This window comes from Halyomorpha halys, unplaced genomic scaffold (genome assembly GCF_000696795.3).
Source record: "Halyomorpha halys isolate HHAL.00 unplaced genomic scaffold, Hhal_1.1 Scaffold667.1, whole genome shotgun sequence".
Classification (NCBI taxonomy): domain Eukaryota; kingdom Metazoa; phylum Arthropoda; class Insecta; order Hemiptera; family Pentatomidae; genus Halyomorpha; species Halyomorpha halys.
Window position 1 is genome coordinate 62,106 of NW_027114120.1, and position 14,961 is coordinate 77,066.

General features: G+C 30.0%; 1 protein-coding gene across 1 annotated transcript in view; it reads left to right on the forward strand.

Moving 5' to 3' along the window:
- Sb (Stubble) overlaps positions 1 to 13,053 on the forward strand; it is a gene marked incomplete at its 5' end in the record, with an annotated part of 74,303 nt that extends 61,250 nt beyond the window's left edge. Inside the window, 1 exon segment of the mRNA XM_014427734.2 lies at positions 12,261 to 13,053. Within this exon segment, the coding sequence (XP_014283220.1) occupies positions 12,261 to 12,419 (159 nt within the window).
- Between the last annotated feature and the right edge of the window lie 1,908 nt (positions 13,054 to 14,961).

The window sequence follows — 14,961 nt, forward strand, 5'->3', positions numbered from 1 at the left end:
TATTGACTATTTGACCATTTCTTAGCATTAAAAAATTATCATATTTTGCTTGAAGTCTTCAGTAGTGTCTTAGTTGAAAGGATGAGAAATTATTGGCTTTCTTGATCTTTAATTATTGAAACAATAGCTAATATCATCAACAAGTTTTAGTTATTTATTAATCCTTGATTATCAACTGATTGAATGCTTTTAGATTTGATTTAGTGAAAATAAAAAAAAGTCATATTGTATTTATCGTTTATCAGTTTTTAATTGAAAAAAAAAAGAATTGACAAAAAAAATGGTTACTAATAAAAAATACTTTGCCTGCAGATGAATGAACAAATAAATACCTATACTATTTTGTTGAATTTATGAAGCATCAGAATAGATATCCGTTACTCCTCGTTGCAGGGAGTCTGCCAATCGATAAATGCCTTTCTGAAATCCAATCAGATCAACTATAAAAGAAACAAGGAAACACAACACTGTTCGATGGGTTATGATGGTACTCAATAACGAATTCCCTTTTTGATAACTTAAGCGATAAAGTGTCTCTTATTAATTTTTTATGACTCTTGTTATGAGAAAGAAAAGAAGAAAAAAACTCGACCATAAACATCACAATATAAAAAATTCAATTTAGCTCGGGTTGTTCCGAAGGTTGGTAGGTAGTTATATAACCCATTTTGAAAAGTTGCGAACAACGGGGTGATCTGTGGATAGAAAATAAAGTACAATTCCACTTTATTATTTTTAATAAATTTTATCAATAATTAAGGGGGCACGGTTGTTAATATTTATATGAACTTATATTCATGTACAATTGGAAACAGTACCTGATTTGAATTCCTCGAATTTCAGTTAATTGTTTCATTACATTTCAGTTTGAATATGCCCTAGCAGCCATCTATAATTAACCTCACTGAATTAGTATTTAATCACTCCTCGACAGTTTATATAATTCGGGTAAAATCTGGCCCTAGAATAGGAGGCAGATTGCGCACGTGTCAATGAGTGTATCCATTCATCTAATCCTGCAAAATAATGAATGGTAAACTGCTTCATTTTATAAGATTTTAATACGTAAAACATTGTATTTTTTAACATAATAAACTTGGAAAACATCGCCAATAACTATTTTTCTTATATTTACTTTTCAATTTCTATACGCACTTAGCTTTCTCTTTTTTGTTTATGATAATATAAGGCAATACACAGTGATTGGTGTGTTGGTTTTTATATATTATGTTATGTTGGTTGGTTGGTTTATATGTTATGTAGGTTGTTATATATATAAAGCTGATTTCATAGCAATAGTAAAAATACATATAAAATTTAAAAAAAAAATATATTCAAAGTGACATTGGTGATAAAGGTGTAAATAAATAATTAAGTATATATACATATATATTAAGTATATATACACACATGTGTGTGTGTGTGTATTTGTGTGTGTGTGTGTGTGGTCTAGATGTCCCTAACAGTAAGTAAATAAGTAAATGCGCCACATGCAGATTTGGGTTGATGTCTTCCATGGAAGTACAGTACTCCTAATTTGCTTTCTATTGTGTTGGCTCAAGCTTCCTGTCATTCATTTAATATTTTTATTATCATCAGAAGATACATTTCGGTGTGAGATCAATCATAATACATAGATGGCGGGATCAATGATGCAGCTTTTGCCGCTTGGTCAGCTTTACAATTGCCCGGGATGTCCTTGTCTCCTGGTATCTAGTATAATAAAAACGGTCAGTCCAATTTAACTTGAAGATAATTTGAAATATGAGTACTGCTACCGGATTTGTTGTGTATACGAATCTGTAATAAGATATTATTCTTGTTTGTTTCATAATAAGCCTCCCATAAACCCTGGTAAATTGCTGTCAGTTTAACTCTAACAATATTAATCAATGAGGCTTATAGCGACACAATTATACTATGTTTAGTTGTAAGTACATGACTGTCTAATTTCAATTTTCGTGTTGAAAAACTGATTTCTACAAACGTGAAATATAAAAAAAAATATTTGTTTGATTTTTGTTTATTTTCGGTTTAACAGAACCATTTTAAGAATGTACTGGAAACTGTCCATAACAAACTAATTTATTTACAATCCTTCATCTTAATCAGAATGTATTCACTCTGAACTGTCCATATTATTAGATAAACAATACACTAGATTTATAATAAGAAATCTGCATAATTTTCTCCAAAATTAAATATTTTCCATACCTTGTGGTGTTTATTTTCCACGAAGCTCTCGGGCAGACGCACCAAATCTCAGAAAAAGGGATCTGGCAGAGCATAATTGAGAAGGAAAACATTAGGAAGGGGTGGGGGTCGAGCTCAATCTATGCCAGCCAATTTCTGAGGGTCTGCCCAACGGAGAGATAAGAATAAAAGAAAACACACTGCTTTTTTCTCCCTTTTATTTATCAGCGGAACATATTCTATCTTCTTATAAAACTTTAACAAAACAGTGTGATTCTCTATAAGACTATTAGCCTTAGTTCAATAAGTTTATATAATTTTATAATTGATAAATTACAATGGTATTTAGTAAAATAAATGTTGTATTATTCAAATACATCTATGATAATAGTAGAAATATAAAACTAAAACTATCGGTGGTGATTCGTTTCTGTACTTTTTATCTTTCTAATGTTATAACATTTTCATTAGAATAAGTGCACTTCAATAGTTTGAACTGAAGGCAAGATGATAGAAATTTCTGGTAAATATGCAGGAATTTGTAATGTTTGATGAACTTAAACAATAAGTAGGAGGATTAATTATTGAAATAGATATATATTTTTCAATAATATAATTCATGCAGTTATTCTAAATTAATTATTTATGAAATATTTCTAACAAAGGATTGCATTCAACTAAGAAACGAAACAAGAAGTTGCTATAGAATTTAAACCCTAAAAGTATACAGATCTAAAATACGTAGTGGTAGAAGCAAGCTAAAATATTCAGAAATATTATTACACCGGACTCTGAACACTTTCAAACTAGAACATCAGCACTTTACAAAAACACTTTACAGACATTTTTATTTACCATAAGTGGTAGATAATATTCAATTCCAAACCAACTGTTTATAAACACTTAAAAAGTTGGTTTAAACCCTTCTCGTGAAGTAATAAATAGCTTCATATCGACATTACATTCGCATAGATTCATTATAAGTACTTTTAATCATTTCAGGAAACAAAAATAGCATCTAAATATAATAGTTATACGCTATAGACATGTATCTGTGTGGTAATGAACAGGAAATATAGGAGGTGATAAATATATGCAAAATTTATATTCACAAACTACTATTTCTACTAAGATACGTGTTATAAACTACTTTATAGTAAGGTTAATTACCTTTTGATTGCTAGCAGACATATGTACGTCTTATGGTTCTGTAGATATTTTTTTTTCAAAAATCAAACATTTTATCGGAACAACTAGAGTCATTTAGTTAATTTATTTTGTCAATAATATCATCATAAAAACTACTACTCCTATGAAAAGAAACGTAATTAACCATTTTATGGAATATTAATGGTTTTAACTATCTTTAATTTGAGGATCATAAATCTGTATGTCGAATGAGTTTTGAGGTAAATAGATTTCTCAAAATAAATTCATACTTTGACTGATTTTTCAGAAGATTTTTTTAAAAATATAAATAAAGTAAATACTAGTGTGCATATTTTTATTAAAACCACTCTCTTTTAAATGAAGTTCTCTTTGATTTTCTTGTTTTGTAGGTAGTTTTGCAGATATTGCCCCAAATGTATTTTTTTTTTTTTTTAACGTTTTGTAACAACCACTATTTCTTATTCCCCCTACCTATACTTGGCAAATTCATTAATTTTTACATGTAATTATATATAATTTTCATTAAAGTTTTTAAAAAACTGGAGAGAAAAACTACCTTCTTTTCTCTCTGCCTCTTGTACTATTACAATGTGCATCAATCACACCAAAACTTTCATATCTATATTTGATGTCACTACAAATAAATCCTTAATTCATTATTTGTTTTTTGTAAAGTTATTACTTAAAATACATTTGTTTAGAAGAGGGTAATTTAATAAATTGAAAATGGAATAATATCTTCTGGCGAATTACGTGATTTTTATTAAACTGTGAAGTAGTATTGAACTTTTATTCATTTCAAAAATCTTAATAATGATACATTTTATTTTATTTTTTTAAATTTGATCTCTTTTCCTTTGTGAAACCCAAGTTCAAAAATATTACTATATTTTCAATAAAGATCATAATATTCTTAATCCATAGTTGACTTGGCTATACAATTTTATAAGTAAACATAAATACAATGAATTTCACATGAATAAGTATCATGTAGAACACTCAACAGTTAAAAAAAAATCAGTATTTCTTGACAGAATCTAGGCGACGGTTTATTGTAGCTTTAAAACGAAGCGACAGTAAACAGTATATTTGATTGTTTTTGACTTAATCATCATAGTCATATTACATATAATAAATATGACTATTGAAATCTCCAACCTTAGCCATTACTTGTCCAATATTAAGTTCTTACAAGTCATACTCATAATGTTATCTAAACAATCATTTACCATCTATTTCAAGTATTAAAGATGGGAGGAGGAGAAAAGCCAAAGTTTTTATCGCAAATGAATAATTAAGATATATATATATATATATATATATATATATATATAGAAAATCAGTACTTGTTAAATCTAACTTTGCATAAATATTAACAATATTTAATTTTTTCTACCTTCAGTGATTTAAAAATAACGAAACCTTAAAATATAATCTTTTCTAGCCTCAATTAATCATTTGCAATTCAAACCGGGTTCAATTTCGCAATCATGAACGGATGATTGGATGCTGATAGGCTTCTCCCCACCGCAATACAGCCCTCCTATGCGGAAGCTTTATTGGTGCCATTTCAATTCCAGTGGGAAGATAATTTATTTCATAAATAACTAAAAATGGTTTGTTTTTTTTATTTTAAACAAATCCCCACCGATAGCTTTTTGATCCTAACTAGATTTAGTATGAATAAACTTCCTTTAGAATATATAACTAAAAAAGGAACAATTAAGAATCAGTCATGTCTTTTTATTGTAGTTACAAAATTTAGAATTTCACTACTTGTTATTATTTACCCCTTCGGACCATATCAAAGATGTTTGTCAAATTTAATTCGAAACAACAAGTGGAAAAATTCAGCTCTTGATTTCAGAATATTTTTTTCACAACCGCTATTTAGGAAAATTGTTTGTAATTAGTTAAATACAAATACCAATATGTATTTAAATTTACATACTGCTTCCTTCTTCTGTAGTTGCCTAAATTTTTCGGAGTTCCTGAGTTTGTCAAACGTATTGTAGTAAGCGTTCTGGGGAATTTATAATGTGCTAGGGCACACATTGCTTTTGAAGTGTCTTTAAAACAACCTTTAAAATAAAAAATAAGTTTCAGTTTAAATAATACTCATGTATTTTAATTAAACAATGTGGAAGGGTATCCGCCCTTTGACCGTCAATGTTTAGTAGATATAAATTCATTAAAACTTTAATCTCGAAGTGTTTTGAAAATACCTAGTGCCACTGACAAATTGGTTAAAGAACTAAGAACCACTAAGAAAAAATCGTTCAAAGGGGATAGCTACTAACCAATTTTTTTCCAATTACACTAATGTCATTTAATAAGTTTGTGCATAATTTTTTTTGAGGTGTAAAACCTGCGAAGTTTAGTTAATCAGTATTTCATATCATAAAAAATAAAAGCTTAAGGCTTACAACATTAATTAAAGAAATATTGACTTTTAGGTGGTATTTACCTATATAATTATAAGTACTTACAATTATACTGCGAAATACGTATTATAAATTTTTGAATAATAAGTTTCAGGAATTTATTTTGTTATTTTTTAAGTTCAGATTTTTTCTTTAATTGAACAACCTTAAAAGGTGGAATTTTTCGCTGTATTTTTTTCTTGAATTTGAAATGTAACAAATTAGCAAGTAAAATCATCAACTGTTATTTGTTCTTCTTATCCATTTTTTTCAGCATTTTCCTTGGGCGAATTCGAATTGGCTTACCAAAAGGTTTGTGTTTGACTTTTACTGTCTAACCAAACATTTTTCAGTTATGTTAGATATCGAAATGTATCTCTTAATTATATGTCATGTCACTCTTGTCATATTTTAAAAAAATACAATTTCATTTACGATTTATATACGGATATTGTATTATGAAAATCATAGATTTTACCGTAAATATCTTTAATTTAATTATTGCACAAGATCCTGAATTAAAAAAGAATTATAATATTATATCTAGAATATATTTTTTTTATTAGGAACAATGGTTCAAAAAACAAAGTATCTAATTTATTATTTTTGATTGGGGCTTAAAATTACACAATTGAATTTTTTTTGGGTGCGTTGTCAAAATTTGAACAACTAAAATTTCCAATGAAACTAAAATGAGAAAATTAAAAAGGAATTAGAAATGGTGGCAAAAAAGTCTAAAATTCATAATTACATACATCGAATTCGTTATCATTATGTCTATCTCCTTGAGGTGTTGAATCGATTGAACCAAAAAATTAACAATAAACACCATCGGTAGCAGTCAAAAGTTAATAGCGAAAATTTAACTTGAATAATTAACAATTAGACTCCATTTGTTAAACATACATTTTTTATTATATATTACTATCAGATTCAGCAATGCTTCAAATTTAAAGCCCAATTTTTTTAAGCTCCATTTTCTTTAAGTTTCAATTATTTTGTTATGTCCTGAAAAAATGTTTCACATGAATTCCTATATGTTATAAATAGGGGACGTCATGGTCAAATAATTGTTCTTACCTCTGGATAGCCAAAGGTCTAAAAGATTTGGTACGATAGCACGAGTTGAAGAAGATCGCGCTGTAATTTTGAGTTTGTTTCGCCATCTTTTATAATTTCGGATTAATTTTTGATAAGGTTAAGCTATGGCGTTTTTTCAAGTATGAAGCCCTTTTCGTAATCGATTGCGCATATAAAATATTTGAAGTTGTTATCATAACAAATTAAGTTGCTATAATAAGCGTAAACAATTTAATAAATATGAAAATTGCAAGGAATGTCTGCTTATAAGGGAATAAAATCAAGTTCAGAAATAAAAATCATATACGATTGGAAAGAACAATGAGTTTCGATAACTAATATCCATAGGCATCCTCGAATCCTATCAATAGATCCTCGAATAGAGAAGAATTATAATATTACATTTGAAATAAATTTTCTTTTATTACGATAAACGATTCAAGAAACATAGTATCTAACTTAGTGTTTGAAGCATCAAATTTCACTTTTGAATTTTTCTTGGGTGTATTTGTCTCGACTCAAACAAATACAATGGAATAATTAGAAGTTAGCGTGTTTATTAGTGTAGTTGGCTATGTATTTTTTGTTATACTTACATTCAGTACATATTCGATTATGAAAACGTCAGTACTACGGAAATTAGTAGTACCCCCCCCCTTCCGAGCATTGCTGCCATACGGGGTTCCGCAACAGTTGGCGTAGTGTGTTAGCATTGCACATGCCACTGCTGCCAATAATAATCTTTTATTTGCAATCCTTATTTTCACATTTTTACAAAATTATTTGGTGGGAACATTTATGTTACTAGGAGCAATATTAATTAATCCTTGGTGCAGCCCAGCACTCCGTCCCAATTTTAGTACATGAACCGCCGAAGGGAGTACAAAATTAGAAGAGCTGTAAAATTAAACCTAATTCAATTTTATTTTAATCTTATTTATCAATTAATATAATATTTCATAGAAATACGCATTTTTTTCTCTCCCACTAAGACTCAAATATATTGAGTCAAATTTTATTTAAATATTGTATATTTTAGTAAAACTCTTGCGAATTATTGTTTAACTTAAGTTGGAAGTTATTCCAAGAAGAAACTCAAGGAACCATTTATTGTCATTCATTCTAGTGATATTAAGGATATAAACAAAACAAAAAATGATTTTGAAGTTTTATCTACCTCGGCACCACTGTAGTTACTGTTTCATCCTTAACTATGTCATGAACGTAAACGCGAGAGAAACATAAAATAAGGGTTACTAACACTTACTTACAAACTACTTAGGGTTACTAACAAAGATTTTGTTGGTTAAAATTTTAAGCCATCGTAACCTCACCCAAAATATTCTAAGGTTTTTTCTTTCTTACAAACAATTCTTCCCTCCGACCTTGGTTTAGTACTCAACTCCATTCCTTACCCATATATCTTTAGCGTCTAGATTTTTTTTGAAAGGTTTTTATTTTTAAGTAGATTTATTGGGAAATTATGGTATCTTTTTTTTCGCATCACACACTGATATACGACAAAACCTTACACCAACATAAAGAAAGATTAACTGGTCACTAGAAGCAACTGTGAAACTATGAATTTATATTTTTAGGCTGCATTTTATTTTTAATTTGGAAGTAGATTTAACAGGTCTTAATTCAAATAATCTGGCTTATAGATAGAAAACCTCGGGACCATTAAAATTCACAAAAAATGAAAATCTTTAAATGTTTGGATAAAGTGGAGATTCGTTCTAAAAACGTCTTGAATTTGATTATTCATATGTTCCGTAAGTTGATATCTTTATGTTCACTTAAGCCACCGAAGGGATGCGACGATTTGATTTATCTCATAAACAACATTGACTAATGACTTAAATTAATTTACCCAATGTCCCTTGATGCTAATTTAAGTTTTAAACTAAAAAGTCTCTGCTTTGAAAAAGAAAATTATAAAACAACCTAACTAAGCTTTAGCAATTTTATCTACATTAAAATTTGGATTGAGTTATCATTTAATTATTCAATTTCGTCTCCGTTTCTCAGGAAATTCACATCTCAGCGATTTTTTAAGTTCCGTTTTTGGGAGAAAACTACGCTCCAAGTTATGAAGGACAATAAATACAGAGTGAGTTATGTGGTCTATTTAGCCGGTAGCTGTAGCGATAATGTTTAATAATAACAGTAAGGATGCTTTGGCAAGAGAAAGATAAGAGGAAATGGGTTGAGCGGCGGAGTATGAAAAAGTGGGCCTTCTTCTGGCCAATATATATTTTCATTCTAAGTTAGATTTAGTGGATGCCCTCCTCTTGTAAATAACCGTATCCGTCCAGGTTAAGTTTTGTTTTTTCACTACCTTTCTTCAATACACAGTGGCTTATTTTTCATAAATCAATACTTGTCTGTTCACAATGATCAATACCGACACATTAGTTCTTTCAAACTGCCAGATAGAAAATTTTGTTGAATTTCATTAGCAAAATTTAAATTTCTTAAGCTGTGACCAATAATATTTATGGCCGTGGTGCACCTCCAGCAATAGCAGGAAAGTTGGGCCCGTCCTTTAAAAAGTCTTAACTACTGAGTCATCCATAGTTGTATGGACCAAGAGTTGTCTTTAAGCCCCATCTGTATGAGAAATGCTCTCAATCACGGAATTGAATCATGGATTTCAATGAAAAATATTTGACATGTGTACGAGTGTTCCAACTAATCCTCCTACTGCAGCCAAGAAAAAAATATTTTGCATATTTGTAGACATTTTTCATGTTCTCGCCTACTACTCGCGTTACATGTACTCGCCTTTTACAATGAGAAAAAAGTATCAATTTTATTTCTCCAGAAAAAAAAAGTATCATTTTTATTTCTCCAGAAAAAAAATATTTTGTCCCAATTTACTGTATCAGTCGGTCTACTGTTAATACAGTTAACTCTTGTGTTGTTATCATGACACTGTGAGGTAATAATACACTAATTGATTTATTTTTGTATGTAGAATAAAAGAATATATACCTATTCGTATTAATTGAGTGTATTAATTAAATATATAAAAAAACTGAAATCGCTTTATATATAGTAGGTGGAAAAAAGTTTAGTTTTTAAAGTCCTCAAAAACCCTTAAATATGATTCTTCATAAAGCATAATAAATATATTATTTAGCTGGCCCACTTTACCATTATGCATAAACTCGCGTGATATGGATAGACTATAGAAACAATTAAGGCCAATAGACTTTTTAAGACAGAGTATTTTTAATGGTTTTTGTTTGTCATTTATATGACTCCAAGATTTATTTATGCATGTAAAAACTTATTTGTATGATTTTTTCAATTCGTAGTTTTGCTCTTACAAAAATCCTTAGCATTTCTTAGATAGATGAGGCTTGAAAACAAGGAGCACTATAATAGTAAGGCGTTTTATAGTTTAGTTGTTAAAACAGGTAACGTTTAGCCGGTTTACTGCGCTCAAACGGTTGGAAACCACTGATACTCAACAACAACAACATTGTTATAGTTATCTATTATGTATAGTTGTTTTTTTTTAAATTTCATAATATTTTTTTCGTAGTAAAAGCATTGCTTAAGCGATGATTTATCGATGAGACCCGCACCAGTTACTTAAAAAAAAGTTTGTAATTATTTAATTTAATTTTTTTTTTATTGTGTAGTATTGTATTCGGTGTGGTATTGGTGTGAGTGAAAATGGGAACATTTACCCCATGTTTGCAGATATAAGGGTGTTTCAGGGTTCAAGTGGCCAAACTGAAAATATGAACTAAGGACCTCAAAAAAAAAAAAAATCCTTTGAAGGTATGTCCGCAAACGCATTGTTTAGGAGATATTCATACCTAAAGATTTTCACTGTTATGAATTATGCACGTTATATGAAATAAATAAAACCTATTTATTTGTTCTAACTACTTTAATAATTAAATCTAAACACTAAGATTCATATTAAATGTTGTTCAAAGTGAAGGTATGTCCACAAATGCTTTGTTTAGGAGATGGATTAGATAGAATACTAATATGGCCTTTTATCTGTGTAAAAACTATTGACAACATAAGGATTAATACTATTTAGAATTAGCATTAGTAACTGTCAATAAAATTTGTCAGATTGTGAGAGGCTTTCGCAGAGTATTCAACATTATGCCTTCAATTTATACTAATTGTTAATATGTCGATATGGTGTTTGTATATGTTTTTTGCAATGGTTATGCTAATGCAGCCCGTCGTGAATATGCCAGGCGATTTCCGAATAGAAGATTACCAAACAAGTCTATCTTTAGCTCCACGATTCAACGTCTTAGAGAAACTGGTACAGTTGCAAAAACACCACGTGCTGATGGTATTGTTGGCCCTTTACGAATTGAATAATGGAGTACCCCTGAAACACCCTGTATATGGTATACAAAATATTAAATACCTACAGCCTAGATAACTATTGAACCTTGACGATTAGATAACCTAAAGCTAGTATTGGATAGTCACTGTTACTTCAAACAGTGACAGATATATGGCGTGAACGATACCTAAATATCTATTACTAAATGAGCAGTTGAGGTATTTAATTTCCCTTTATTTTGTAACTACCGTATTGATGAAACTACTTTCACTCCATATTGGAAATAAGGAATAAAATTAAAATTAATGGATATACAATAATAAAAATTTCAAACAAATAATACTTTGAAGCTGTAACCCACTTAGAATCAATTTGGATGGAATAACCTGGGGGAATAACCTGGTACGAGATAGCAAACCTAGAATAAAAAAATACTAGGTAGTAGTTATTTTTGTCATTCCTCCAAACTCAATACCTCAAATTACCTTCACATTATAAGGCTACAAAGTAAATCAAATTTTTGGAAATCTCTAAAATAGTTTTGGCCGAAACTAAAAAATTTTTTCTAGTTACATTTTGCAGCAATTCTAACGAAGCCATGCCTTCCAAAAAAAAAAAAATTGATTACTATCTTACATGAATTGCATCTTTGATTCCAAAAAGTAATGAAAAAAGTTTTGGATGAAAAGAAATTCGGATGTATATAGAAAAAAACATGATTTTATGAAAGAACCCTTTAAAAATATTATATCTCTATAACAGTTACAGACAAAACGCTAAGATTAGTGTCACTTGACTTTTTTCGCGTTTATACCTCACTTAATTATTTTTTTTATTTTCTCCTGAAATATCATGAATAGTTATAATAAATGTCTTAGTGCACATTACACGGATATTAACATAAACTGATTATTTTTATTTTAAAAATATAGTAATATTTATAGTTAATAGTAATTAGATGAGGAACTAAGTTATAAAATCACTGCATTCTTCTTGCAGAGTGTCGAATAGTAGAAGGACTTTGTTAATAATATGAGCTATTTAATTCATACTTTTTGTTCCAGGGAGACTCTGGTGGGCCTCTTCAGGTACGGGGCAAAGACGGCAAGTATTTCCTGGCTGGGATCATATCCTGGGGCATAGGGTGCGCCGAAGCCAACCTACCAGGAGTGTGCACGAGGATATCGAAGTTCGTTCCTTGGATCATACAGACAGTCACGTGAAGCATTAGATGCAAGGACTGTACTTCTATTTTGAAGAATAGTGAATTAAGTCAATCAATGGAGAAAAAGCCGCAGAATTTAAGATGGGGATAATGAAAAATAAAATCAAATATTATTGTCTGATAGTAATGATGAAAATGAAGTTCAAATACGGCACTTGACACGGTTTTTGTGAGGTAATGTGTCAGTATGCAGAGAGAACTTGATTAAACAGAGATCAAGTGTTTCACTAAGCAATATATTTTGTAACTGAAATATATAGTTATCAGTATTTTAAGGCTATACATATCATGCATGTAAATATGTATTATGACCTTTATCGATTATTATAATATCTAGGCAAGCCTATATCAGTGCATTGATATAATAGCTTGGTTCTTGTACAGTGTAGATTTTGGGAAAAAAATGTATATTAAAATGAAAATTATTTTAGTTTTAATTCACAGACTTATTAGGAATAAGGTATTATGCTATTTGTAAATGATTTGTACATTTATAGATTCATATTTTATTTTATTGTGTTGCATTTAATTATATATTAGTGTTATAAAGCGTCATATTATTGATGATTGTGTAACCACAAATGAGTTTTCATATAAGGATATCACTATGCAAGAAAGCAATGAGAGCACAATAAAGCAATGTACATAATTTATTTGCGTGTTTGACCTTATCTGTCTCCTGATTTGGATTGACTTAAAACATTCTAATTCCCGATATAATTAATATATGGATAGCACTAACTCTATTAATAACTTCAAAAGCAACTTTAATTTATTTTTTAATAATCAATAATTATATTGAATATAATTGAATCCTTGGGTAATCCTTGGGTTTAATGAAAATTGAACTGACATATATGGTAAATTTAATTTGTACTGCTACAACCCATAAAGGGTTAGGGGTGCAGTAGTTTGTAAGGATGAACTGTTACTAAACCAGCAGTTGTGATTTAGCCAGATAATACCCAACTAAGGGTATTATCATACAAACCCTTCATGAGACTGGGTGGATCCCGGAGGTCTCCCAAACCCACACGGCTACAGTGAAACACAAAGTAGTCATCTGACACAGCCGGATTCAAACCGAGTCCTCGAAGTTTGTAGCACAATGCCTTACCACTGAGCCAACCGTCTTATCTACATACGACGGATCTCTGAGTGGTATATATATTAACCCGTTATTGGTCGCTGCATGAGAATTTCTCTCATATTAATTGTTTTTCGGGTCTGGAAGCTGCTAGAGGGAGACTGTTTCCCATCTTCTTGGAATCTGTAGTTCACAGTCTCTTCCTTCTATGTCTCACGCCCTCCCCCACTCTAGTAGCTCTAGGTAAGCGTTCAGCCCTCTTTCTCTTACAGTACACCCTTTTCGTGAGACTGATTGAAGTAGCTCACTCGCGACTGAGGCCGTTATAAAAATATTCAAGTAGTGAGGATTTTATTCCAATTGTATTTATTCCATAAAAATGTTTTTTCCTCGAGGGAAAAAATTAGCAGAACTGGGGAAACGTAGGCTTGAAGAGGAAAGAACTTCATTAAGTATGTATTATTTACTATAAATTGTATTTTGATACACTGTGTGTTAGGGTGATCCTTATAACAAAAATTTGTCTTTTCATATGTTCACTTCATCGCTGCGCCGTATACTACTATCATTGTAAATTTCTGGGTTATACTCAGGCATTCTAAACATAAAAGAATTGCCACCTGTGTAAATTATTTTACATATAATTGAGAACATAGTACCTTGGGCTTCATGAAAATTGAAAATTCTTGAAAAAAGTATCGACTTATCTTATTCCATAAATATATATTTGTTCCGTATTTCAAACATAAAATTCAAAACAAAGAACTTAAAATGAATTGGCCCAATTTCAAGTAAGTACTAATACAAATATAAGTAAGAATTGATTTTAAAATGAGTTTAAAAATTACATTTAATTTAATATGTTGTTTTCTGTTTTAATTTCAACTTGAATACTACTAAGTTCCAACACGGAAAGATTTGTTTCTGGACGACGGAACTGAGGAGTTGGAAAAACATATAAGTCATTTAATCTTCAACCCCTATATTGAAACTTCTAGCAACCGTATAGTAAATGGGTTGACTAAAAATCAATTTCATCATTCCACAAAAAGAAAAAAGAAATATTAAAAAAATGTCTGCGGAAGTAATGCAGGCAGTAAATAAACAAAGAGGGGAGAAAGGTCGGCTAGGGGCCGCCATACATCCTCATTTGTTCGGCCCAATACTCCCGCTACCAAATCAATGTTTATAATCCACTTATTTCACTTCCACGTCTCCTGCTTTTGTATTTCATGCATTTAAACGGTTTATTTCGTCTCGGCTGGCCCAATTGTCCTTTTTTATTTGGCAAATACTTGTAGAGTGAATTTTCTACCCTTGTTTAATAGTTTATAAATTTTGATAGCAGCTTAAAAATATTTTTCTTTCAATATAAAAGTATATAGTCGTTTAAGTGTCGTTATTATTCAACTTCCTGTGCCAAATAATAACTATTTTCATTTCAATTAATATA